The following is a 27,579-nucleotide window of genomic DNA, read 5'->3' as shown; positions in this document are numbered from 1 at the left end:
GTTGTATGCCCCCCCCCCCCCCCCGAAAAAAATCAGGGCCCCTCTATTCTTCAAATCCTGTCTACCGGCCTGGCACCAAGGTGCCGCTTCAGTACAACCAGCTTTGTAGCCAAATGCTGGCGCTGAAGGTCCCCGTCTCGGGGACAGCACTTGACCATCCCAGCCTGCTCTGCCTCTTTGGCCCCGCTCCGTTGGCTCACGGCTGGTGCGCTAGTCTGCAGCCAGCTAGCGGCCAGGAGGCTGCTGAAAGCCTGCCGTCTCCTGCACTTCCCGGAGTCCCTCTCTTCAGCCGTTCCCGCCGTGGGTGGATCCTGGGCGGGCGCGCCAAGAGGGAGCGCCGAGGCTGCTGGATGGGCTCTGGCGGCTGGGAGGAGCTCCGAACCCACCTCGGCCAAAGCGGCTGCAAAATTGGCGCGGGCAGGTCTGGGCGTCCCTCTACTCCGGGAGACTAAGGCCCAGCCATGGGGAAGCTGCTGGCGCTCGCCATCGTCGGCCTCGTGGGCGCTTTAATTGGAGAAAGGCTGCTGGGATTTCGGTAAGTCCGTCGAGGCGCCGTTGAGACCCCAGACGCGAATCCCCCTCCCCGGCCACAGCAACGGGCGGCGTCTCCAGAGCGCAAAAGTGTGTGTGTGGCGGGGGCGCTTAACTGCGCGGAGGTGCCGGCGCTTTTGTGCTCGGGAAGAATCTGCGGGTGCGTGCCAGCGGTTGAGGATGGTGGTGGCAACCCGCCCAGTTCATATAGCGGCGCATTCGGAGAGGCAGCGGCTCTTGTAGCCTGGTGAGGCGCGATGCCGCTCCTGGCGCACCTCACGCACAATGGTAAGAAGACTTGGCCGGTTGAAAACGGAGCTTCCCCGTCTAGGAGGAGCGCTTCCTTCTCCGAGAGGGCAAAGTTCCCGAGGAGTTGTCTTTTTCGGGTACGCCTGGAGTAATGAACCTGTTGACTAGACAGTGCTGGGAGCGGGTTTCTGGTGCGACGGAAGCCCGGATTCTCCATTGAGCCTAGTACTTTTTGGTTTTGCGTTTGCAGAGTGCTGCAAAAAAGAGATCTGAAGTTCACATGCAAGGCCTCCCCCCCCAAAGTTTTCAGGCATCCTAAATTGTACACTTGGAGACTTTCTCCTACCAGATGCTCCCAATATTACATTTCAGTTTTTGCCAAACAGTTTTTAGTATCTTATCCCAGATTAATGCCTAAAGAACTGAAAGTTTAAATTCCTGAGCAAGCCTATAATATCTCTTCTGTGGAACTCAGCCAGGGTACCCGGGTTTCTCAGGAAGGTCTCCTGCCCAACAGCGAGCAAACGCAGTCTAAGAAAGTTGCCCTCCTGAGCTTTAACAGCCCAAGTCACCCTAAGCAGCCATCTCTGCACCCAGGAGACTGTCTCTTTGGAGACGAAAGTTTCCCCTCCAGCCAGTGGCAAGTGGAATACCAGTCACTGCAGACAGGCCTGTGCTTATCTGCTGGTTGTTATAACTGCATAAGAATGTGCAACTTGGCAGTTTTAAAGACATGGTGACTTTGCACCTGGAGTTGAATATGTATCGATGTCTGCTTGCCACGGAACAGTCTACATTGATTACATGTATGCTTTCAGAAGAATGGCTGGGTCCACATCTTGAACCACAGGTGGGTGGGTGAGTGAGTGGTGCAGGGAAACTAAACAGCATAAATACATTTGTTTTGAAATCCACTTTGTTTGACTGGAATCTTCAGCCCTGAGCCTGCTAGGGGAGGGCGGGATATAAATATGATAAAATAAAATCTGATTCCAGGTGTGTTTTGAGAAGAATGCTGCTTGCAGCACTCTTCTTTCTATCTTGCACAAAAAGGCTTCAAGTATTAGCACCAGAATTAACACCAACTGTTTTTTTAAATTGTTTTAAATTTAATTGATTTTATTATGATGATGCACTGTTTTATGATGATTGTTGTAAGCCGCCCTGAGCCTGCCTCAGTGGGGAGGGCGGGGTATAAATTTAATAAAACCTAAACCTATTAAAAGATAAATGTTGGAAAAATATATCCTAGTAAAACCAGGATCTATGAAGTCAGATGGTGCAACTTTTAATTTTTGACTACAATGACCTTTTTTTGTTTTAGGCTTTTAAAGGAAATGTGTTGCTTAGTAGTGTAAAATAAGAGTTTCAGGATCCAGTATAGGAGCTTGGGACACCATACACAATTCTCCCTCCATTTTATATCTGCAATAACCATGAGGGGATTCTTCCTTTTTCTTTGGTAGTTTTTGTATTTTGTGTGTGCATGCATGCCTGAAAGTCATAGTGACTTCTGGTTATCCCTACTGGGGCATGGAGGATGTTCAGAGAAGAGGCTATATAAAGCCTACCTCTGCCTCCTGGTCCTGGTGTTCCTTGGAGGTCTTCCATCCAAGTACTTGCCAAGGTCAACCCAACTTAGCTTCTGAGATCTGACAAGATCAGGCTTGCCTGGGCTATCCAGGTCAGGGTAACCATGAGGGGACTTTTGATTAAAATGGCAGCACATCTGTGACAGGGTCAGTGTTCCCTCTAAGCTGCAGAAACTTGTGAGCAAAAATTCTACTTTGTGAGCTACTGGCATAAAAGTTGTGAGATACTGCATACATTAGTTTGCTTTGGGGGCATCCTTCCTGAGCTAAAACAAATATGTGTGAGCTGGAGGCTAAAAATCTGTGAGCTAGCTCATGCTAACTCAGCTAGAGGGAACTCTGGACAGGGCCCTGTTATTTGGCTGCCAAGTGGCAGCAGAACTGAATGGACTGGCTGACAGTGGGAAAGAAACTAACAAAGTGGCAGCATTCTTTGCATTCCTGTTTCTTTTGCAAAATGTCTCCGCGGAAAGGGAATCCTGGTTTGTGCTCACAGGAAGCAAACCAGAAGCCATGACAAATACGAGTTGGCAATGAGCTGTAATTGGGGGCGGGGGGGGGAGGTTACAGTCTCTAGGTGGAATTGAGAAGTCCTTCAGATCTTCATAAAAGTCTGTTCAGACTTTTAAAACAACAACAACAAAACCTCTTCCCTGGATTTCAGATGTAGCAACTGAATTCTGTGGGACCTCTTCCAATTAAGCACAGTCTGTTACAGCCTGAAACACCCTGAATATGTACTGCAAAAGGCTGTGTGCTCCATTGTTCAGACTGCTATATGCACTTTGTGTCATAAGCCATCTATGTTGCAACCTCCCTTACACAACAGAAAAACCAACTATATGCAGTTAAGAAACAACAGCAGCTGGCCAAACAGGAATGTAGCAGATAGCAATTATCTTGTCCCCCACCTTGCAGCGGTGGAAAGGAGCTAGGGATAAGATAGAGAATGAGAGAATGCTGTAAGTCACTTTGGGCCCCTATATGGGGAGAAAACGAGGATCTAAATGAAGTAAACAAGTCTTCCCAACAGGCAGTAATGAAAGAATCTCTAATTCTGCTAATTGGAACCCCAGGGATACTGCTTCAGCTTCAGAAAGGACCTGCACGCACCCTTGAGTGCTTGTATTTCAGCACTTGGTAGCTGAGTTCAACCTGGAACAAACAGTATGAGGCTCAGAGCTCAGTTTGGGGTGGGCTGGATACCCCTTGAATTTAGTCAGTGTAATAGAGGGTCAAGCTGCCTATAACACAATTCATAAAAATGTATAACATTTAATATAAAGCATATACAAAAATGAATTAAAACATATTGTCTGAATATCAGACTGCATGATATTTGCAAACCACATATAGTTTCACATAAATATTTGATGGACTTCCAATCACCACAATAACCATACGCATTTCGGCCACTCAGGGCCTTCCTCACTGGTCAATTTATAAAATGTACAAAGTCACACATCCAGGAATAAAAGTGATAGAAAGCCAGGTGTTGCTTCTAGAATTATCAAATAAGGAAAAAAGGGGGAAAACAAAATTATTATACGCATTAATTTTTTAATTTAATTTAATTTTAATTTTTTTTTCACCTGTTGACAAATGAGGAGGGGAGATAGTGGTGATGTGTTGTGTGTTAAGGTGGACCTTCAGGGAAGGCGAGACTTGGGAAGAGTGGGTTTAAGGAGTGGCTATTGGGGGAGGGGCTTGGAGGAAAGTCTCACTAATAATAGGAGGCTAAGAGTTTAAGAAGAGTGCTTTCCTGGGAGGGGGCCCTGACAGGGAAGGGATGCAGGCCTGAGATGGGGGGCAGAGTGCAGTCAGAAGGAGCCAACACAACCCAAGAGGGAGTTGATGGTGTAACTGATCCCAAATTGGCAGCCTTCCATGCTGCTTGCAAAACAGGGTTATGTATGCTGATCTGACTGCCCCAGAGGGCCTGTGGTCTCAGACAGGAAGGAGCCTTTTCCCAGACCCACCACTTGAGGGCTGCAGATGCTGCTGAAGATTGACCCGGGTCTTTGTTTGTACAGGGCAGGGGCTCCCCCACTGAACTATGGCTGATTCCCAAAGTTGGCATGGGTGTAGCCTAGGGGCCTAAAATTAATGGAAGCCATACAAGGGCAGAATGAGTTACAAGCATGTACAAAAAATATATTAGCTGAGCATGACTTGTGCAGGGGCAGACCTTTGATCCATCTTCTCTAAAGTCTTGGGCCCAGAAAGGTGGGGCTGTGACTCAGTGATAGAACATCTACTTTGCATGGTGGTGGTGGGGTTTCCCTGACATCTCCAGTCAGAAAGACCAGGCAGCAGGTGATGTGAAAGATCTCTGCTTGGGACCCTGGAGAGCCACCGCCAGTCAGAGTAGCCACTGCTGACCTTGATAGACCAATGGTCTCCCTCAGAGTTGGTATTCATCAGCTTCATGTGTTTGTGTGATCTAGAGATTAGAAGGGCTGAATTTCACAGATGCAAGGTAGGACTCTTGAATGGAATGGAAAAAGGTTATTTACCATCCAGAGGTGCTCCTAGGAAAAAGCCCCACTGTGTAACAGAGGGCTTACTTCTGCATGCTCCACTAGGAAGCTAGGAGCAAACTTTTGAGTCCAACAAAGATTGTCCAAAAATCTTTTGAGAGACGAACAGCCATAAATTAAAACAGTGTGTTGGAATGATGTGTTGGTTTCACTAGGAATACATTTCAGATATTTTAAGTGGATGGGTCTTTAGGAAGTTGTGAAGTTTCTGTAGGGATAGATCAGTGTTTCTTGTGACTGCAGAAACTGATGCATCTGTAGAGTCTCATGTGTTTTGACAGAACCATAGAACTAGAGGATAGCTTGTAGGCCTTCTAGGCCAATTTTCTGCAAGGAGCATGCTCTAGAACAAATTGGAGTCCAGTAGCACCTTTATTCGGAATGTTGTTGGTCTTAAAGGTGCTACTGCGCTCCAACTTTGTTCTATTGCTTCACACCAACACATGGCTGCCCACCTGGATCCATCTACATAGGACGCCCTAACCATACAGATTCTGAAAGAATATCATTGCCAGTTAGAATGGTTTCTGGGTTCTTCTCAGAACACAGTCCCCTGGAAAGACCTTTGCACAAGTTGTCCTAAAATTAATGGAAGCCACACAAGCTCAGAATGGCATAGCTCTTATCCTATAAATGAGGCCTTTGCAGGAGATCATTCTCCATATATTGTGCCACCCTATTAGTAATCTTTGCTATAGTTTGGACATATTGATCTTTGTTTTTCTATGAAGGTGAAGTGCTCAGTACATTTAGTTCAACTTCTGGAATTATTTTTCATGTTCATCTCATGCCTTGAAAACCCCACTTGATGACATTTTACATGTGCAAGTGAGTGCAAGATGGCACCTTTAATCTGTTTTTCCCCCTTGCTTTCTTCTGAATGGTCTCTGGCTAGCTGCTAAACATTCTGTAAATGGGATGACCAAAAACTGCTTCCAAACGGGCCTCCGGTCCAGCAACAGTATCCAAGTGCAACTAACGTTTTTCAAGATATTTTAAGTGTGATGCTTGGTGCTGCCTCAGCTACCAATTCTGGGCAAAGGCCTGTGTGGCAACAGCAGAAGAAATGTCCCACTGAGGTCAAGAGGCAGAACCACCTGCCTCTGTTCTTACTTGCATGAGTTATATTGGTATTGAAGCTAGTTCCCTCCCCCCGCAGTGACTTTAAGATGAGGTGCAAAGGGTTTAACAATCTCTTCCATGCTCTTCCTGCTTCCAGATTAATTTCCATAGTACAATTGTACTTCCTAATGCTTGATTTGGAGCATTGATACAGCAACACTTTCAGCTAGTTCACTGAAAGGGTCAAGGCAAGATATTTACTTTATTCATACCCAACCTTTCATCCCCCAGAGACCCAAAGCAGCTTATATTGGTCTCCTCTCCTCCATTTCTGGATTAAAATTTACCAGGAGTGTTATATTTTTTCCAATTTTCCCAATTGTTCTGTTGTTACATAGAGAATCATTCCAGCCGATAACAAATGCTGCAGAGTTTTGACAAAATGCTCAGTGCTGCTCTTTTTCCCTGCAGAAGCAGAATGAATGCCTCACGTGAACTAAAACCAAAGCGGCTGCCTAAATGCCACCTTATTAAAGGAATTGGTAGGTATTATTGCATGCTTTGCTGGAAAGAAGTCCTGGGGATTTCCACCTCTAGATCTACTTTTTTGGGGGGCGGGGGGTGTTATTTATCCATGTTTGTGTTGGGGTTTGTTTTTGAATAGTCTTTGATAAATGCAGTAGCTTTAAACAGTTTTTGAGATTGTAGAGAAAAGAGCAGTCATGAAATTCCTTTAGTGGAATTTACCTTTAGTGGAATTGAAATTTACCTTTAGTGGACATGAACTTTCTTTAGTGGAATTGTCAAAATTATTAGATAATAACAAAAGACTTATACTATAAAATTTTAAAATGGATTATATACAGTTTAGACAAAACAATATGGGACAATTTATGTAAAGAAAATATTGTAGAATCATCCTTGTGCTTTTTGAAAGTATTTTATGTAAAATAAGGTCAGAGTGTATTGTGCTTTTATCTTTCTTTTTCTCTTATCCTTACCCCCCATTTTTTCTGAAACTAATCAAACTTTTGAAAACTTAGAAAAGAGCAGTCATTTTATTTGAAGACCAGCTGTAGTATGACAAATGAGGCTTTATTTCTCTTTTTTTGTAGCTTGCCATTCAGGGAAATAAAGGAAGTTGTAAACATTTGCCCCTTTTGTCAGTTGAAATACCAGCTTAAAGCCTTTGTGTGGGGCACACCCTCAGCTGCATATCTCCTGGTAACATATTTCACGCAAGGGGAGATTAAGCTGGGTGGAGGCTATTGGCAGGCAGAGTTCACTAGAGACATGAGATGTAGCTAAGAGGGTAAAATGCCAACCAGTATCCCCCCCCCCCCATTTCATTCTAACAAAAGTGGGGGAAGGAGAGGGTGTTGCGGCAGAGGAGGATGTTTCTGTGTCTGGATCAAACAGGAGTTCTCTCTCAGCTGATGTTGTGACACAGTGATGTCCACAGTTTGGTTTAGTTACTAGGGGAAAGCTCCTTTGTACCATGTTTGAACTTAAAATCATGCCAAAAGTTCCTGTGTGGCAGACTGGTTATATAGAGATTTGTCCTGCTAATAAGAAACACTGGAGGGTTTTTTTAAAAAATGCTTTAGCGTCAGACTTATTGGGGTGCCATTTTTGTTTTAGCAAAAACCAAAGCATTGATTCCTTTCCTATAAAATGGAGCCATAAGTCTCTTGTCAGTTGTTTCAGAAAGCTTTTCAAAGGCTGGAGCCATGGCACGCCAACTTGTTTTCTTCCTCAGGCATGAAAGAGAAGGGGGCAAGGATGGAACAGAGGTGACGGTCTTTGAATATCAAGACCGTCTCAATGGCCTGTGCTTCAGGAGAACCTTGTCTAAGCTCCTGTTTTCTATCCAAAGATTCTTTGCTTTTGTTGCTTTGCTTTAGCTGAAAGGGTAAAAAAGAGGTTGTAAGGCAAAAGAAGAATAGCAAAAGGCAAAGGAAATGAAGGTGGAGAGAGCAGGGGAGAGAGGCAGAAGGGTAGATGCTGTGAACAAAAATGAAATGTTAAAAGTTCTGCAAGTTGAGATGGACCACACCTGAAAGAACCTAAGCATTGCAGGGGAGAGAGGCAGAAGGGTAGATGCTGTGAACAAAAATGAAATGTTAAAAGTTCTGCAAGTTGAGATGGACCACACCTGAAAGAACCTAAGCATTGTTGCTGACCAGAATGGGTTCTGAAATCAATAAACAGGCTTTCTGCCACTGATTTTTTAAAAAAGCACTACATTTAAAAAATCTTTAATTTCTCTATATTGATGCCTCCCAAACCTGTTTCTGATCATTTTTTTCTTTTCTCTGCAGAGGGAGGCTCAGAAGATATTGAGATACTTCCTAATGGCTTGGCTTTCATTAGTTCTGTGAGTACTGCTGCTCTTGAGTGCAGGGAGGGGCTGCTAGTTGCAAGCCAGATCTGTCTCTCTAGTTTGTAATCTGATGGAACCCACTACAATGCAATTGCTGGCTGAGGACTAAAAGCACAAGAATTGCGCCTCTGGGTCAGTCCACTTGTTAATTTTTTTCAGTTTGGGAGTCAGTGCAGGAGTGGTAACAGTGGCAGCTACCCTGGACCCTACTCTGAGGGGTGTCCTGCCACCCACAGCCCTTCTCCCCGCCCCCCCCGGAAGAGAGAGGAAAGAAAAAAAGCAGCCTCCTGCTCACTACACAGAGGTTGAGGTCCAAGACTTTTCTTGGCCACGGCGGTGGAGTGGTGGCAAAAGCTGTATCCAGAACTTTTGTCCAGGGCACCAGAAACAACAAGACAGTCCCTAAGTCAGATCCAAGTGGGCAGCCGTGTTGGTCTGAAGCAGTTGAACAAAGCAGGAGTCAAGTTGCACCTTTAAGACCAACCAGTTTTATTCAGAACATAAGCTTTCATGTGCTAAAAGCACACTTCTTCAGATGAGGGAATAAGGTACCAATGAAGTTTTATTCAGAATGTAAGCTTTTGTGTGCTAAAAGCACACTTCTTCAGATGAGGGAATAAAGTACCAATGAAGTTTTATTCAGAATGTAAGCTTTTGTGTGCTAAAAGCACACTTCTTCAGATGAGGGAATAAGGTACCTTATTCCCGCATCTGAAGAAGTGTTTTTTTAGCACACAAAAGCTTACATTCTGAATAAAACTTCATTGGTCTTAAAGGTGTCACTTGACTCCTGCTTTGTTCAAGTCCCTAAGTCAGTACTGCATATAGCTGTGTGGCTAAATGTCATGAGAATGGGTTGATGTTCTTCAGGGATCCCATGAAGGCTCATGCTGTCAGAATGGGCTGTAGAATGCTCCATTGTACTCAATACAAAGGAGCATTCTACTCAGTCCTTTGTCCCCAGTGACATAGTGGTTCTGTTGCGAAGGTAAAATATTTATTTGTTGTGAATATCAAGGCAACAGAAGAAAAAAGACTAACAGAATTCCAAAGAACTGCCTCAACTGATCGTTATTAGAAGGCTGTGAAGTGCCATGGGAAGGGATTTTCATATCCCTGGAGGCTTTTCCTCATTCCCTCCTTGAGCATAGATAACATTAATGTGCTTAAGATAACAGCAACAGCATCAAGCATATGTGCACCATCCGGTGGCAAACTGTTGTTCTCCTCACTCTTGGTGAAATATTCTTAACTGCCATATGACAAGAGACCTTTATTTGTTTTTAAAGGGTTTGAAATATCCTGGGTTACCGAGCTTTACACTGGATAAAAGAGGAGAAATACTGTTGATGGATTTAAATGAACAAAATCCTCAACCAGTGGAGCTCAGAATCAGCCGTGGGTTTGATCTGGCATCTTTCAACCCTCATGGAATCAGCACCTACGTTGGGGATGGTATGTAGAATGTCCATTAGGGAAAAAAATGGCTGCATATGCTCGGAATTCCACTAAGCATTCATGCACTAATCGATTCCCCTGGTGCATTCTCTTTAGCTTGGTGCAGGCTCTCTCCCCCTCCAGAGATCTTCATGGTTCTATGAAAAAATCCCACAGAAAAAACCCCACAGTCATAAATGCTTACAGGAAAAATGCCCACACAGAAAGTATAATTAAATAATAATTTTGCTATGTTATTAGTATATTAATTCCTTACTATACAATACTAACTCAGATATAATTCTTCATTGCAAATTAGCCAGACTTCTTAAGTAATTAAGTTTATCTTCCATCTGCTCTTGTTGCTGCAAAGAAGTGGCAACCATGTCATGTAGTGCCTCATAGTTCTCTTTTTCATCCCTAGGCAACCTGCCTGTGCATTAGCCAGTGTTAGTTTGTGGCAAGCCAGGTCCCTCTGCAGTCCATCAAATATACATAGCAAAGTTATTATTTAATTATACTTGAAAAAATTACAACACAAATTGTCGCACGTGAATATGCCATATTTCAGTCCTAAAATAACAACATAAAATATAGGTAATACCTGCTTATTCTCATAAATTGAGGTAAATGGTTATCCACAATTAGGTATGGTGCTTTACATAGTATTTTTCGATGTGGGCATTCTTCCTTGTGGGCATTTTTCCATGTGGGCTTTTTTCCTGTGAGCATTTATAACCATGGGTTTTTTTCTTGTGGGTTTTTTTCCTTTGGACTTTTCCCCAGTTACTGGTCTTCATATTGGTCCCTGAGGACTCTCAAAAAAACCCTGATGGTTTGGAGCTTAGCTGCCTTGACCTCCTATAGGGTGATGTACCATTTAGCAGCAGTTTCCCTCCAGCCAGGAGGCCATGTAGTTCACACAGCTCACTTTTGAAGGGAAAGTACACCCTCGCTCTTGCAAGAATTTATTGATTTGAACTATGAAAAAGCTTTCAGTTTACGGTGCCCCACTGGGCCTTGCAGTGGTATGACCAGCCCCATGGGTTTGGGGGCTGGGACCTGCAGCACTGGCCCAGGAGGGGGTGACTGCACTGGCATTGCAGGCAGCTATGCTGGCATGGCTGGAGAGGGTGGCTGTGGCTTGTTCCCATCAGGGTCACCTTCTTGCCTGCATGCGGGTCACTGACCATCCAGAGCCCCCTGGTCAGCAGGGGATGGGGAGCACAGTCCTCCCGCTACTGCTGTCTGGACCACCTGCTAAATGAACTCAATGAAGCCAAGCATCTCATGCCTCATTTCTTCTTGCCATTTGGCCATTTCAGCCCTTGTAGGGGGTCTGTGCCTGATTTGCCTTGGTATTCATCTTCACTGTATTTTGTTTCATCAGACTCGTCTCACTCATCCACTTGCAGCCCCCTGCACTGGCTCTTTCGGGAAGGGTGCCACCTCCATGTTAGCAGCCCTGGTGGTGCTTCCGCTAGCGCCTATCCTCTTCCCTCCTGGTGGAGGACACCAGGGTTTCCAGTGCTTGGGAGTTGTCCCCGGCCAGTTTGAGGTACCATACGTCCACAGCATGGCAGGCTGCCCTTTCTTCCTCCTCACCTCGAGCCAGGGTGGTGGGGTTGTGCCCCGCCCCCCTTCTTCTGGCTTACTGTCATTGGGACTGTCAATTTATCCTAGATCTTCTTGTCCAGGCTGCCAGAAGTGTTGTCATCTGGCTCCTTGTCCTTGTCAGGCACCTTTGCTAGCCATGACTTGGTGGTGCAGGCAAGGTGCTCTGTGGAGGTACAGAACATGTGGATTCTTGGCAAAATGTAGGTTTTGTCAGTTACCAGCCAAAGGAACTCAAGCACATATGAAAATGTCAAGGGTTTAATGAGAGCCAGGTACAGAGCAATTATCTCCTTGCTGAAGAGCCATTGCCGAGAATAATTCACATGCAGACAGGGACAGTAGTATAGGAAACAAAAAGGTGCACAAATTTAAGCTCCCCCCAGAGTCTGTTATAGTCCCCAGACTTTGATGTGAACACAAGATGGCCATTCAAAGTCACTCTGCAAATTCAAGCCATTCCCATAACTACTATATAGCCAGCTTTTTGCAATAGCCACTCTCCTGCACAACGTTAGAAAAATGTTGCAAGCAAACAGACACTATAGTACAGGATAAATATGTAAATACTTGGCAAGACAGTACTGTTACACCTCAACTAACTTTTTATTGGGGAATATTAATATTTCTTAGCCCAAAATGGTGAGTCTACGAGAGGTGAGGTGAGCAGGGATCTCTGTCAATGTCTACGGAGATAGACCAATGAAAATCCTTTGGTTAATAATGGATTTTATTATAGGTATAGGTTTTCAAATAGTTACATCCTAATCAAACCATTTCAAGCATACAAGAGGAATATAGTAGTTAGCTGAATAAGTATGGATGGGGGGGAGGTTATACAATACCTAAATCTTGCAGGGTAGGCTCCGTCAGGGGAAACACAAGGCCTCTGGAGGGAGATTTCTCTTGAGAAGAAGGGGGGTGAGGGTAGGAAGGGATGGAGGGAGGAGAGGATGGAGGAATTCCCTTTCTTTTTTCCTTTTTTCTTTCCTTCTCTCTTCTCTAACCTGACAGGTGGGGTTGCCTGTTTTTTAGGGTAAATTACGTCACATCAAGTGATTCAGTTACCCAATGAGGAAGCAGAGTGTCACACCAATGGAAAATCGAGGTGTCATATGTGGAATATCCAATCAGAGATCATAGTGTCATAGATCCATACCCCAATGGAGGAATTTTAATTACACTGGCCAAATGACATTTTATGGCCCTGTTTTTCCAAACTGATTCCTTTAAAGCTCCCCAAAAGTGATAGATTTCTCTCTTACTGTCAAACATGGATAGGCATCCATCAAGTGTTCAGGAGACTGGTTGACTTTGATAGCCTTAGCAATAATTAAAGAAAAATAGAAACTTTGTTCTCTGGCAGAAATGCGAGACCAGTTTACAGGTATACCATACATTCACAACAAGATGACCACTTGACCTTTAGCATTTGTGTTTTTGCTGTCTTGCCCTGAAGAATAACAGAACATATATATACAAGCCATTTATTTGTGTTGCAGGGTTCCTGGTAACCCTTATTTATTTATGTTTTGATAACAGGACTTAAAAGGTTGCCAAAAGAAGTGAATGAACTTTTTACAGCTCTGCCCACTAGTGTCCCTCTCTGGGCCTGGAATTCTTCATTTCCATGAGCAGAACGATGGGTGCTTCTTAAGCTTTCAGCATTGGCCACCATGTCTGTCCAGCCTGTGAATCAGACTTGACATCATTCCAGCCTTCCTGAGGCCTAGAAGGAATTGGATTTTTCTCCCTTGTGTGCAAGAAAGACCATTCCAATTCAAATGGGCATTGCTGTGTCATATTAATATTCTAGGGTTACATTGCAATATCACATTCCAGGGGTGCATGGCTTGGGAATCAGTACAGAGGTGTCTTTCTGGATATCAGTACAGCAGACATATGAACAATGTGGGGGGGAGGTGAATGCAATAACTGACCAGTATACTGAATAAATGACACAGCGCAAGCAGGACCAGCAAACCAACTGTCAGAGAACCTGATACCAGTTGCCGTTTTGCTCTTCCCCTTTGGTTTTGCCACTTACTCTGCCCCAGACAAAGTACCTGCAAGCAGAGGAGAAGCATACTCACCCCAGTTCTTGGCTGCTGCTAGGGTTCCTTTATTAGGTTGTGACGAGGAGGATTGCTGCTTCTCAGATAAAGTAGTAGGTTATAGTGACAATGCTGAGAATTGCTTCATTTTTTCCATGCAGAGGTCATTCACACTTCCTTGTCAACTTTGTTAGACTCACTTTAATTTTTCCCTCCACTGTCCCTAGATGATTCTGTGTACCTCTTTGTTGTAAACCATCCACAGTACAAGTCAACGGTGGAGCTCTTTAAATATACGGAGGAAGATAATTCTCTTGTGCATCTTAAAACAATCAAGCATGAACTTCTTGGAAGGTATATAATATCAGAGCTCTTCTATTCATTGAGGGATAACATATTTTGTAAAACGCACTAAGCATCTACATAACCTTGCCATATATAATTTCAAGGTATAAAATTAGAAGGCACCAAGACAGAAACAGTTCTGGACAACTAGATTATATTCAGTTTTCTGACAGTATTATTTATAGAACAGTCTGGGAACAAGTATAAGTCATGTTAGAGCAACACAACGTACCCTATATGACCACTGATATGCATCTTTGTATTTCTTTTCTGCCTCTTCCTTGCAGTGTGAATGATATTGTGGCTCTGAGTCCAGACAGCTTTTATGCCACCAACGATCATTATTTCACAGGACTGCCCCTGATGTTGTTGGAGATGTTTCTGGGTTTGTCCTGGACAAACGTTATTTACTACAGCCCAAAAGAAGTTAGGGAAGTGGCATCAGGATTTTACTCTGCCAATGGAATTAATATTTCACCAGATGGACAGTAAGTTGACAACCGGCTGGGTGGCTTGTGGTCTGCAAAGGCATGCATGTGCCAGTGTATAGCTAACACTGAAGTCCTAAACAGAATTAACATTCTTCTAAGTCCGTGGAAGTCAGTGGGCTTAGAAGGGTGTAACTCTGCCTAAGATTGCGCTGTAGAGGTCTTTCTTCACGGGCTTGTTTTAGTGCCCAGACTAGGCTCTTTTTCTTTGTTGGTGGATGGTAACCTCTTCACTCTCAGGAGTTTGAACATTTCCCCCTCTCTATCATACCCTACCGAGAAATGAAGTATAAGAAGGCAGAATATTATTTTGTTAATTGGATATTTTATGATATCATCCGAAAAGGTGACACATTCATTGTGCTTATTTTCTCTTTACCTCCCTGAGATCCTTTGGAGAGCCCTTCTCTGTCTCTTTCCCTTGCATCTCAGATTGGATGAGTGACTGTTTTTTCCAGCTTCAACACTGGGGCCTGCTTCACACTAAAGGAGCTGCCACCACATAGTAGGTTAGAAAGCAGTGGACCTTTGCAGTACTGTTGGAGAGAGCCAGATTAAGTACCAAGTGACAACTTTATCTGCTTCACCAATCTAACCCCCACTCCACTTGCCTGAAAGATTAGCATATACTTCCTAGCAATGTTCCTTCTAAACTGCAGAGTCTTGTGAGCAAAAATTCCACTTTGTGAGCTACTGACATTAAAGTTGTGAGCTACTGACATTAAAGTTGTGAGGTACTGCATAAATTAGTGTGCTCTGGGGTCATCCTTCCTGAGCTAAGGCAAAAAGGTGTGAGCTGGAGGCTAAAAATCTATGAGCTAGCTCATGTTAACTCAGCTTAGAGGAAACACTGCTTCATAGGTAACTTGGATGAAAAAGATTTAAGGCTCAAAAGTAGAATGAGATATGATTAGGTAGAACTCCCACAGATCTGAACACAATTTTCCTGTAACAGCTGGTTAATTATGTTAACAGAACTCCGAGAACAGAACTGCAGGCAAGGAAATAAGGTCAACATTTTTTAAAGAGAAAAGGGAAGGAAAGCCTGACTTACTGGTTATCTGGGGATATATTGGAGCTGCTGGCCTTGTTTTCTGTGGGCTACTGCAGTCAAGTCTGTCCAGGCCTCAACAGCTAGGAAATGGCTTCCAGGCCACTGGGCTGGCACACAGATCCTTGACTTCAGATTGCAGCTGGCCAGGTCTTTGTGAGAGGGTTCCAAACCCCTGGCTGGCTATCACAAAAAGGATTGAGGTATTTGGTTTTTTAAATAACATACTTAGAAGTATGTTTAGAATCGTTATAAGTAGGGGATGTGTCGTATTTACTTGAATAAAGACACTTTAATTTTTTTTTAAAAAAAATTAATTTTTTAAAAGAGGGCAATTGCATTAAGTTCAGGTACAAAGTTATGTAAAGGTGTTCCCCATTCTATGCCTGGTGGGGTCTGCTGAGGTGGCCTTCCACTCCCACAGCCTAGATGCCTCTGTGCTATGCCGGCAGAGAGACACCAGAAGGCATGCTGGTTGGTCACAGAGCATGGAAGTGCCGCTGGTGCACTCTTCTCCTTCACTCTTTCTGTTTTGGCCAGAAAGCTTGGAGGGAGAGAGGTGCCAGCCTCTCTGGCAGCACTCTGAGCAGAGGGGGTGGGGGGAAGTGTTCCCTCCAACAGCTGTGTCATGCTGATTGATGTTTTCTTGCCAGGGGGCACAAAAGCTGTGACAAACGATGCTCTCTGGAGCTTGCAGCTGGGGGTGGGTTTGGAACATGGAGGTTGTTTGGAGGAGAACATGTCTGGCTAGCCTTATGTTAAATTCAAGGACACCAGCTTATGGGTAGCCTTCTCTCTCTCTCTCTCTCTGGCATCTTATATTCAAGTAATATATACTGTAAACATGGTATGAGGGTTGGTTTTGTTGTTTCAACTGGAAGCATTGTTACTTTCTGTTTTCAAAATATATATCTTAATAAGACTGGTTTATAACCATTGCTAACACTACTTGCCAAGTGAACTGGATATTTGTTTTACTGAAATGCACTTACTAAGGTGCTAAAATCATGGTGAATAGTCTTAACATGGAAATTAAAGGATGGTTGGCCTAAACATCCAAAATCAGTTCTCTGATTCTTAGAGACTAGAACCGACTTATTGAATTGAGAAAATGAAAATGTTTCTGAGATAATTAATTGTATAGCATGAGACCACATACAGGCAGAGGTGAAAAGAGGCTGAAGTGGCAGTTAAGGAAAGACACACCGAGAACTGCTGAATTTCTCTGGATCATTGACTAATTTTCTCCTTAGAGAAATAGAACTCATAACATCCTGGGGATAAATCAATAGGATCAACTTTCCTAGGTATTCTGACTCTTCTCCCACAATTCTTTTCACACTTGAATTATCGGAAATATATAGATGTGTGTAGGGGGTGTTTAATCTGCTGGTAGCATTAATATTTCAGGTTTAGAGGGTTTTAAAAATAATTTAATTTAAAAACTCTCTAATAGGCTTTTAAACTTCACCCTAAATTACTACAAGCATGTTAACTATCAGTCTTGACCCCAGCTACCTAATGGCTTAGAACATCAAAGGTTTTAAAGTGTATATGTATCTAAAACCAAAAGGAAGGAGTTAGAATGAATGGGCTTGCTTTTCAGACCTCTTTCCTTTCCAGGTATGTCTATGTTGCTGATTTGATGGATCACAACATTCATGTTTTGCAAAAACATGCCAATTTCAGTTTAACTCCTTTAAAGGTAAGCATTGGCCAATGTGGAACAAAATATAATCCAGGTATTCAGAGTATAGATTGGATCCAGTCAACTTTTTCATCAAATGTCAGTTCCCCTCTTCTTCCAACCCACCTGTTCTCCATATAGATCTCATGAGGTTCAGTGTAGTCTTTTTTGTGGGTAAGCACCCTCCCCTCATTTTTCACCTGTAAAAAAACTGGTTGGATCCAGTCCTGTATCTGAAATGAAACTGGGGGTGTTGGGTAGAAGGCAGTGCAATAAAGGCAAGATGATACATACAATCAATGATGCAATAGATTGCAACTGTTCTCTTATAGAAGCATCTTTCAGGACTGTTCCATTGTATTGAAATTCTAATCCCTTTTATTTAAAAGCCCTCATGAACATTTCTTCCCCCCCACATCTCTGGCACATTAGATGCGTGGGAATATTATTGACCACCTCATGTAGGCCATTCCACAGGGTGGGAGCCACGACAGACAGTGCATAAGGGCAGTTGCTGATCTTGCCCATTTGCAGGATCTTGTTTTTGGTAGGCCAACTCTAAAAAGGAACATAAGACTAGGTTAGGGCAATATCAGTGCCTCTATAGATTTCAACAGGATGGAACACATGCTACTGAATCAGACCATTGGTCCATCAAGGTCAGTATAGTCTATTCAGACTGGCCCCAGCTTTCCAGGATCTCTGGCGGAGGTCGTGCACATCACTTATAACCTGGTCCTTTCAACTGGGGTGTCAAGCAATGTGAATCTTTCTTTCTATAATCTAATGTTAATGAAATATTGCAATTGAATGTATCTGTAAAGCTTCATGACTGTTACTAACCAAATTCAAGACGGGCACATCAAAGCAGGGATTATTTAGGGGGTAGTTTGCACCTCTCGCTTTTACTAACAAATGCAAGAATTTGCTCTTTGAAGATAAAGCGCCTCCAGGGATGGTTCTCAGGCATGACCTCAAGGAAGGAAACCACAAGAGAGATAGGAGATTGCCGTGTGAATCTTCACACGTGAATGTAGCATTGTTTATAGAATGTAGCTTTGTTTAGAAAATGCTTTGATGTGTCACCTTTAAGTATGCCTTTCTCTGTTACTATGTATCAGTTCCAATCCTCAGCTCAAACCTGGATTATCGAATAAATCATACTTTGTTTCAAATCAAGGACTGATTACTTTGAGATCCACTCGCTTGACATGGGGATGCTGGGGATTGAACGAGGGACCTTCTGCATGCCAAGCAGATGCTCTACTAGTGAGCCACAGCCCCTCCCCAACATGGATCTACCAAATTTCTTTCTTTCAGCACAAGGGAGAAAGAAATTTATATCATCGAGATGCTTGCTGTAGGGGAAAAAACCCAGTTCTGTTCAACATCATGTATTGCAGTTACAAGCTTTCCTCCATGTTGCATCGTTTCTTCTGACTGCTTAGGTGCTACAATTGGACACTCTAATCGATAACATATCTGTCGATCCTTACACTGGAGATATTTGGGTCGGATGTCATATCAATGGCCTCAAGATCTTCTACTATGATCCAGAAAACCTTCCAGGTTCTGAGGTTAGTAGGAAATTGCTTTTTCATCATGGAAAAAAAACCTCTGGCAGCTGTTCTGATTAAAGGTAATGAGAGAACAGCAAAATGTATTTAGTTAACACAGCTGAAACACAGTGGCACATTAAAATATGTAGACATTACACAGCAGGAGCATATGCACCGCAACAGACAGTACACAGTCATAAAGTCTGCAGTTAGTATCCATTTATGAAAGTAGATTTCTGAACCCTTTCATTATGGTACAGCTCTATGGTATCCCTATATGGACCCCAGCTTTTACCAGGAATGTGGAGGGCATTCAAGCCTCATTCTTTAGACAAATTCTTGGTTTGCCAAAATGTGTGTCCTATTTTGCTCTTTGCTCTGAAGTGGGTCAGTCTTTGGTGGAGGCAAAAGCCTGGATTGCAGTGTTTAAATTCTGGCTCAAAATTCACTTTAGAACAGATCCTAACAGCCTTCTTGATTGTATGAAAAGAGACCCATATATTTCATCCTGGACAGCAGCGCTTCTGTCCAAACTCAATCAACTGGGCTTAGAGGTAGATGATTTTTCTACCTCTGATGAGTCATATATCTTCAGATGTATTAAATTGAGACTGTGGGAATCGGAGGAAACGAAATTACGGCCAACAGACCCTTATATTTGCTCTCCAGCTTCCTTAGGTCTCTATGCTTTCTGTGGCAAATGCCCAATTATCTATCAGATTAACCATTCCAAGTCATCGCAGGGCATTTATGTTGGCTAGACTAAATGCATTTCCCTCCAAAGTTTTACAAGGGAGATATCAGCAAGTCCCTTTAGCCGACAGACTTTGCTCCTGTGGAGCGAATACTCCTGACTCAATCCAGCATATATTGCTTGATTGTTCTTTTTACCATAACCTCCATAAAGATTTATTTGGCAAGCTTTCTTTTTCCCCAGATTTGTCTATTCTGCCACCCTGTTATTATTTATTGAGTGATACTGAGGGGGTGGTTAGTGAGGCTGTGGCAAAATTTCTGGCTGACATCCTTAAATTTAATTCTGACCATGTTTGAATGCACCTGTAAGCTCGGTTTCATTTTGATTTTATCTTCAATGTTTAAATTTTTATATTCTGTGTATTTTTATTTGAATCTATTATGCCATTAAAGGTTTGGTATGGTATCATTATGGTACAGCCCTATTCATAAGTTGCTCTTTCTTTAAAGACCTTTGAAGAAAAAAACCTCATAATTGCATTTTTAAAAAAATGCCATTTGCCTTGACCAGAATAGCCCAGGTAAGCCTGATCTTGGAAGCTAAGCAGGGCTGGTCCTGGCAAGGGTGACCTCCAAGGAATACCAGGGTTGTGATGCAGAGGCAGGCAATGGCATGCCGCCTCCAAGTGTCTCTTTGTCTTCAAGCCTTGATGGCAGAATAAAAATTATCTTCCTGAAGAGTTCTGTAGGGCCTTTGACTTCCAAGCCTGGAGGATCTTCATGGTTGTGAAGCAATAGCACAGATTTTGTTGAAAAGGGATACTAAACTAATGCTAATTTTTGCTTCCTTTAAGGTCCTTCGCATTCAGAACATCCTTTCTGAGAAGCCTACAGTCAGCCAAGTGTATGTGGATGATGGCTCGGTAATTCAGGGAAGCTCAGTTGCCACAGTGTACGGCAAGAAGCTCCTTATTGGTACTGTATTTCACAGAGCTCTGTCCTGTGAGCTGTAACTTGCCCATCATGAACTTTGCCACATGGAAAAGGAATCAGTGACATCTGCCACCTGCCATTCTGAAATGGCTAAATCCAACCTGTGTTGCAGTCAAGGTGAATTGGCATGTTCTTGGCTTTTTCTCTCCAAAAGCCAGGAATGCAAGAACGGCTATGATTTTTATAAGGAAGCAGCAGTGCTTGGAAGAAATGTTGGATATTTGCAGTATGATTGGGTTGAGACTCAAATTACATTTCCTTTTTTTCTAAAAAGGACATGACTTCCTACATGAAAGGCTGGTTATAACTTGCTGTCTTCAGGTCCATGGAGGAAAATAAAGACCACCCTTAAAAAACACTGATGTCAGAAGTTATCTACAAACACAGTCGTTCTGTTAGGGTACTTAAATTGTCAATCAACTTTTTTAAAAGCTCTGAAACATTTGAGACCTTTATAGTTTGTTGTTGTTGCTTTTGCATTGTTCATGTTCTACTTTGTATTCATTCATACATATGCCTTGCCCTTTATGGCCATATCGCCCTCTTCCCTCCCTCACAAACAAGATTTTCTCTTTGGTTCTTTCTTTCTTCTTATCAATTGGTCTATGTCTGTCCCACCCTCTCACTTTATTTTATATTTTGATGCCAGCCCAACCCAGAGACTTGAAGGAAGAGACAAAATCACCATCTTATCTTCTACTTCTGAAATGGCACATGAGAGGCTTTTGGAAGTTTGAACTAAACAAAGTATTGTACTTAACTTGGAGAAGAAAATATCAGATGGAATCAGGGTAGGATGTCTGCAGTAGACTGATAATAAATTCAATAATATGTTGCCAACAAGTAAATATTTATTCTTTTCCACAGTCTTTGAAACTTTGTAGAGAGAGGCTTTCTTTTCAGTGTTTGCTTTATAATTCAAGCATAGGCTTCACATTTAGAAGGTAGGAATGTGTGACCAAGTCCCCCAAATCCTTCTGTCTTCACAGACCACGGATCATTCCTCATTTTAGAGCTATTTTCCTTTCCACTGGGCAAGGATTACTTCTGTTGACTAGAAGCTATGTCCTTTTTTGGCTTGAATGGGGATCAGCTGTAATCCATTCACTCCTTTAGCCTCCTTCCCAGTCCTCAGTCAGTACTTAACTGTTTCTTCTTCGACTGTCAGTTCCTCACTGTCATTTCTTAACTGGTGCTCTCTACAGAATTGCCTTTGAACAGCCTATCACTGTTAGGTTCTCAGACTCTGTGAGGCATTAACCACTATGTAGACTTTTCTAGATAGAAGGCTTGTTTCAAATTAGGTCTTGATTCCAGGCATGTATGCATATAATAGGTGGGGCTATGTGAATGGAGCTAACTTAAAGGCAGCATTTGCCTGGCTTTGCAGTTCAGTGTGATTGGGGGAAGCCAGTTCTAAATCTCATTCCTGTTCTTAAACAACCGAAAGAAGCACTTACTGGATAGCACCAGCATGATTACAATGCTCTTGTTTCAGCAACAGAGGGCACCAGCTGTATTGGGGTGGCTGCAATCAAGTCTGTCCCTCTTTTCTCCAAGGGATTCCACACTAGAAGAAGAAGAGATTATATTGATACCCTACCCTTTACTACCTGATGGAGTCTCAGAGGGTTTATAACCTCTTTTCCCTTCCCCTTCCCACAATGAACACCCTGTGTGGTAGGTTGGGCTGAGAAAGCTCTCCCAGAACTGCTCTTGAACAGAACAGCCCTGAGAAGGTTATGACTGACCCAAGGTCACTCCAGCAGTTGCATGTGGAGGAGTGGGGAATCAAACGTGGTTCTCCCAGATAAGAGTCTGCACGCTTAACCACTACACCAAACTGGCTACAGCAGGACAGGAGGGGAGCGACTGCATCTCAAACAGTTAACAGTCCTTGAGAGGTGGAGAGGAACAGGCAGAACAGCACCAATTACAACCCAGAAGTAGAGCTTCCCTGCCTCATTTTTTTTACATCAAGTGTGAAACTCATTTAGCTCCATGCTGGTGGCTGGTTTTGATTTTAATCAGTGTCATTAAACTGCAGTAATAGCTGGATAATTTCTGGGTTAAAGGTTCTTAAAAGCAGATCACCTTACCAGCTTCCCTGTCTTTCTGTACTCTGCAAAAGATTGTGTTGTTTCCCACCCCCTGCCACTGTCTTTTCACAGAATAGCAATGACCTGGCAAAGAGCCTAGAACAGGTTGTGCCTTCTTATGCAAGGAGAATTGAATTCAGTGCAATTCAGCCTACTCTTATTTCAGCCAGTTCTGTTACTAACAATGCTAAACAGAGTTAAAAACATTCAAAGTCTGTTGAAGTCAGTGTGCTTAAAAATGATGTAATTCAGTTTAGGATTGCCCTGTAAATTGAATAAGAAAAATGGCATTTAGCAGTGGCATTTCGTAATAGCCTAGTAGGGGACAAGGCTCTTAAAATATATATATTATTTTAAAACATTTCTTGTTAGTTATCTTTGCTAAAGGCATAATTTTTGGCCATTTTTAAGATCAAACTTTTCTTGTTATTCAAGAATGTGAAAGTTTTCTAAAAGTGCTTCTGGTTGTAATGGGAGGGAATCAGAGTCCTCTCATCACGAAAAAGAGCTTTCTGTAGTTCTCCTGAAAGTGCTGCTAGCTTTTCACTTGATAGCTACCACACTGTGAACGTTGGCTCTGTAGTTGGAGTAAGGCTGTGCCAAAGTTTCATAAGACCTATTTTTTTAAAAAAAAAATATGGAAATCATTTTTTTAGTCAGGGAACAGTGTTCCGGGACAAGCAGGAGGGACTTTCTACTTTTTGTATTTTTTAAAGAATGCCTGTCTATGAACTCTTTTTAAACACTAAATAAATAAATGTGAAAGGGTTTTTTAACTGAATGATCCTATCCAGAAACTATGGAGTTAATGCAGTGGCATCCCAGTGCCTCATAGCTCATCAGACTTGGTTTTGTGATGTCCTCAAGATCAAGCAGAGTCTTTCCACTGCCCTTATTTGAAGGGACCAGAGAGAGGGAACATATTCCTGCTGCTTGAGACAGTAGGGCTGATGCTTCCTGTCTTTGCTGTGCTGTGCTGGAAGTTTAATTGCTTCCTAGTGCTGTGGAGCAGTTTCCCTTTTGCCCCAATTCTTGCATATCCCCCATCTGGCCAAATAAAACACCTATGTCCAACAATTTCTTGTCTTTTGGGAAGAATATTTGCACCTTTCACAGAGGAGTGTGGGGAATTACTTGAAGGGGAAGGAGTGCATTTTGCATGATCAGAAATGTTATAAATTTTTCCATTGAGCATAAGAGCCCTGTGGCACGGAATGGCAAGCTGCAGTACTGCAGTCCAAGCTCTGCTTATGACCTGAGTTCGATCCCGGTGGAAGCTGGGTTCAGGTAGCTGGCTCAAGGTTGACTCAGCCTTTCATCCTTCTGAGGTCAGTAAAATAAGTACCCAGCTTGATGGGAGTAAAGTTTAGATGACTGGGGAAGGCAATGGTGAACCACTCCATAAAAGTCTGCCAAGAAAACGGTCATGATGGCTCGGTAAACAGAGAATGTGTTCCTTGTTCTGTCTCCAAGCCATGCCTCAAATGATGAGGCAGAGAAGCAGTGCTGGGTTCTGTTTCTTAGACATTCTCAGGAAGCAGAAATATTTTAGGAGAAGGATGGAATTATGGCTTTCACATAAGTTGAGAAGCCTGGTCAGGATTGCCAAGGGGTGAGGGTAATAAACAGGAACTCTTCTCTCAAGAGCATGCTTTCTCATGAGGAGCATGCTCAGCCTCCCCCCCCCCTCCCCGTGGGAATCCAGAAAACTTTTCCTTTTCTGTTGGTGGCCTAACTTGTAGAATTCATGCTTGGTAAGAGTTCCTGGATAGGAATATGCAAATGCAAGCATGGCTCATGGAAGCATATTCCATAATACGTTTGTATTAAAACTACAGTTTTAAAGGAGACCTATGCAGCTCTCAGTTTAGTTACAGCAAGCCAATGCAGCTCCTACTCCGGAATTCATCATAACCAGGAGCAGAATTTAATTATGTGACATTGCATTGGCCAGAAGCTCTCCTATCAGTGAAGATCTGGGCATATATGTTGTGATTTTTTTTAAATAAAAAAATCTCTCTGTAAATAACACTTCAAAACAAAACTCCAGCTGCAGAAAATGGAGGCTAGTTCCTACAATGGCATTTTAAGCCTATTACAGTTTACCAACAGAAACCAGATCTGTGGTCACCTCAGGCGTTCCAACATGAACATGACAACTTGAACATGCAGCTAAAACAGACTGCTTTTGTTCTCTCCACTACTATACTTCTCCCAATGAATCAGCCAATTGTTTCTTTGTAGCATGGAAATAACAAAGGCTGTATGTAACTGGATTTGACATCCCTCAGCCTGTTAGGACAAGTAAGTTACCATTTGAATAGGGAGCTAAATGTTTTGCTGGAAATGTAATAAACGTTGAGCTTTTATATATAAAAAGCTCAACGTTTATTACATTTCCAGCAAAACATTTAGCTCCCTATTCTACAAAGCATCTGTTTTCATTTTATGTAGCTCATGACACAGCAAATTGTAACCTCTGAGAGCTGCAAAGGGTTTCCACCTGGGAAACCAGAAAAGACAAATGGTAACTTACTTGTTTATATATATATATATATATCAAACCTCCAATCAAATGTTGTCCAACTATTTCAGATCTCAGCTTTTCACCTCTGGTTTTTATTTTGGGTATGCATATTCTAAAATCCACTATATGTGCTGAAAAATGCATGTAGTTTACAGGAAAAAATTCCTAGTGGGTAACCAGAAAGCGATGCAAAAAACAAAGCATCTCAGGATTAAATTGCAGAAGGGAGAAACAAAACAGGAAAGGGACTTTTTCCAGGTCAAAGCAGCAGGACTGAGAAATTCAGAACAATCTTCACTCTTATTACATGTGGTTTGTTATAATTTTTGCAAATAAGCAGATAAACTTATAAATTCCCTTTGCCCTTCTTCACAAAGAATATATGATCAATGAGTGATTGTGTGCATGGATCTCTTGGGTGTGCTCTTGTGACAGCAAAAAGCATTGCAAGGGGGGAGGCAAAGTGTAGAAAAGGACTGGAGTGCAGCAACGTGGGATGTTGCACTGTACTCCTTATGAAGTCTATATGTATCTCCTTCCAGGTGGCCATTCTAGTCAGAATGTACGCTGCTTTAGATTTCTTTTGGGGAGAGATGTAAGTGAAGCAGTCAGTGTTGAGTCTTGGAATGGGGCTTGTAAGTTCTTGGCCAAGTTATTTTTCTTGACTTCTCTATCCACTGCATATTCTCAGCCTTACGTGGCAGATTTGGTTATGAATTCAATTAAGTAGTAGATGAGAATAATTCAAAGCATTTTCAAGGGCTTGGAATGAATGATTCCAGTTTCAGCTCCCCTAAGACTTCTGTGTCTGGTTTAAATTACTCTTTTATAACAAAAGACTTAGAAAAACACACTTTTAACAAGACAGTTGTGTGTTGTTCTCCTTCCCCTCTCAACAACAGATGTAAGGCCATGTAATTAGCTTATTAGATCTGGATTATTGTTCATTTGTCCAGAATCTTATGAACATTAGTTCTTTGCTAATTAAGTCAAACTGACAATCTAGTAGTTACCTACAATAAAAAGTCTATGTATAAAATGTAGTTTAGAAGTAATAATGGTCAAGTTTCTTTGAGGCACTCTGTCAATTAACCTCAGTGAAAGATGGTTTAACTTGAATTTCCATGATTGTCTTCTGTGGAATTTTGGGAATTGTTTTGTGGTGAGGCTTCAGCTCTCAGGGATCCTTGGGGATACAAGACAATTGCAGTACTTTTAAGTTCCAAGAGTGGACAGGGAGAGAAATCTTGGGAGGAACCTCTTTAGGCAAGCTGAGCATTTGTTTTGGGGTTTTTTTCCTGTTGCAGTTATTATAAAGTTTCAGCATTGCCAGAGTATTCTGATCTCTGGCACTGAAGGCCTGCTTTCACTTGTCCCAGAACCAGCCCAATATGTAGTTTGTATGGTTATTTATGATGACTCTCTTGGTCTTTTAAAAAAGCTTTCTGATTGAGGGGGTAGGAAAGTAGGAGACATACTTTTGTTTGTAAAATGCAAGTAGTTAAATGTTGGTAGCCTGGAACACACATACTCAGGGGTGGAATTCTAGCAGGAGCTCCTTTGCATATTAGGCCACACACCCCTGATGCAGCCAAGCCTCCAAGAGCTTACAAAAAAGAATCTTGTAAGCTCTTGAAGGATTGGCTACACCAGGGGCGTGTGACCTAATATGCAAAGGAGCTCCTGCTAGAATTCCACCCCTGCACATACTCCATGAAAATCTATTGCAGAACTACTTTAAAAATGACTTATTACTTCAGGAAGGCTGCCACACAAATGCTGTGATTTGCGCTATTTAGAGAGAGCCAATAAGGTATTGTGTTTAAGAGTGGCAGACTCTTAATCTATAGAACGGAGTTTGATTCCTCATTTTTCCACATGAAGCCTGCTGGATGACCTTGGGCCAGTCATAGTTCTGTCAGAACTCTCTTAGCCCTACCTACCTCGGGGGGCGGGGAGGAGGGAAGACAATTGTAATCCACTTTGAGTCTCCTTTGGGTAGAGAAAAGCAGGGTATAAAAAGCATCTCTTCTTAAAACTTAGAAACAGTCTTGTATTAAAAGAGGATAAAGGTTCAGGGAGTGGGGCTGTCAGAATTGAATCAGTCAAGGCAACTGATGAAACTGGTTCAAAGTGGCCTGTATGAAAGGTTTTTATATTTTTGGTCCTTTCCTGTGTATTTGACTGAGTACCTAGACACAGTGAGTACAACACTCCTGAGGCTGGAATAAGCCTCCTCAGTTTAGGCCCTTCATGTTCAGCCACGGTGATCCCCTATTTTACTACCCAAATGTAACCTCTGACTCAGAGGAACAGGTAGCTTAAGCAGCCACAGGTTTGACTCTTGCCTTTATTTCTTGTTTTGAGAGTCCTGACTAGAGATGGGCACAAACTGGGGAAATGGTGGTTTGTTTTGGTTCATGGTTTGTTAAATTGCACAAACCAAACAAACCATGAATCAACATGAACCACCATTTTCCTGAACCAGTTCATGATTTGTTTGGTTTGGGAGGTGGTAGAACAGCCCCCTTGTGAGTTAGAGACCAAACTCACCTGGAGTCTTCAGCAGGCTCTCCTCCAACCACCTTCCAAGTTTGGTGAAGATTGGATTTGGAATGTCCAAGTTATAGCCCCCAAAGCTGGTGACCCCAGCTTTAGCTCTCACAACCACT

The 27,579-nt window shown here is 42.6% G+C and overlaps 1 protein-coding gene across 1 annotated transcript; it reads left to right on the top strand.

The window, feature by feature from the left end:
- The first annotated feature begins 344 nt into the window (after positions 1 to 344).
- Positions 345 to 21,121, top strand: LOC132578478 (serum paraoxonase/arylesterase 2-like). The gene is made up of 9 exons (XM_060248531.1): positions 345 to 535; positions 6,446 to 6,516; positions 8,296 to 8,351; positions 9,647 to 9,812; positions 13,690 to 13,816; positions 14,095 to 14,295; positions 16,970 to 17,051; positions 18,482 to 18,610; positions 20,143 to 21,121. Exons 1-9 carry the CDS (start codon positions 462 to 464, stop codon positions 20,299 to 20,301), a joined length of 1,065 nt encoding a protein of 354 aa, XP_060104514.1. The 5' UTR covers positions 345 to 461; the 3' UTR covers positions 20,302 to 21,121.
- The last annotated feature ends 6,458 nt before the right edge of the window (positions 21,122 to 27,579 follow it).

Source organism: Heteronotia binoei, chromosome 10 (genome assembly GCF_032191835.1).
Source record: "Heteronotia binoei isolate CCM8104 ecotype False Entrance Well chromosome 10, APGP_CSIRO_Hbin_v1, whole genome shotgun sequence".
NCBI lineage: Eukaryota > Metazoa > Chordata > Lepidosauria > Squamata > Gekkonidae > Heteronotia > Heteronotia binoei.
The sequence above is the reverse complement of the archived record's forward strand: the minus strand, read 5'-3'. Positions and strand labels throughout refer to the sequence as shown.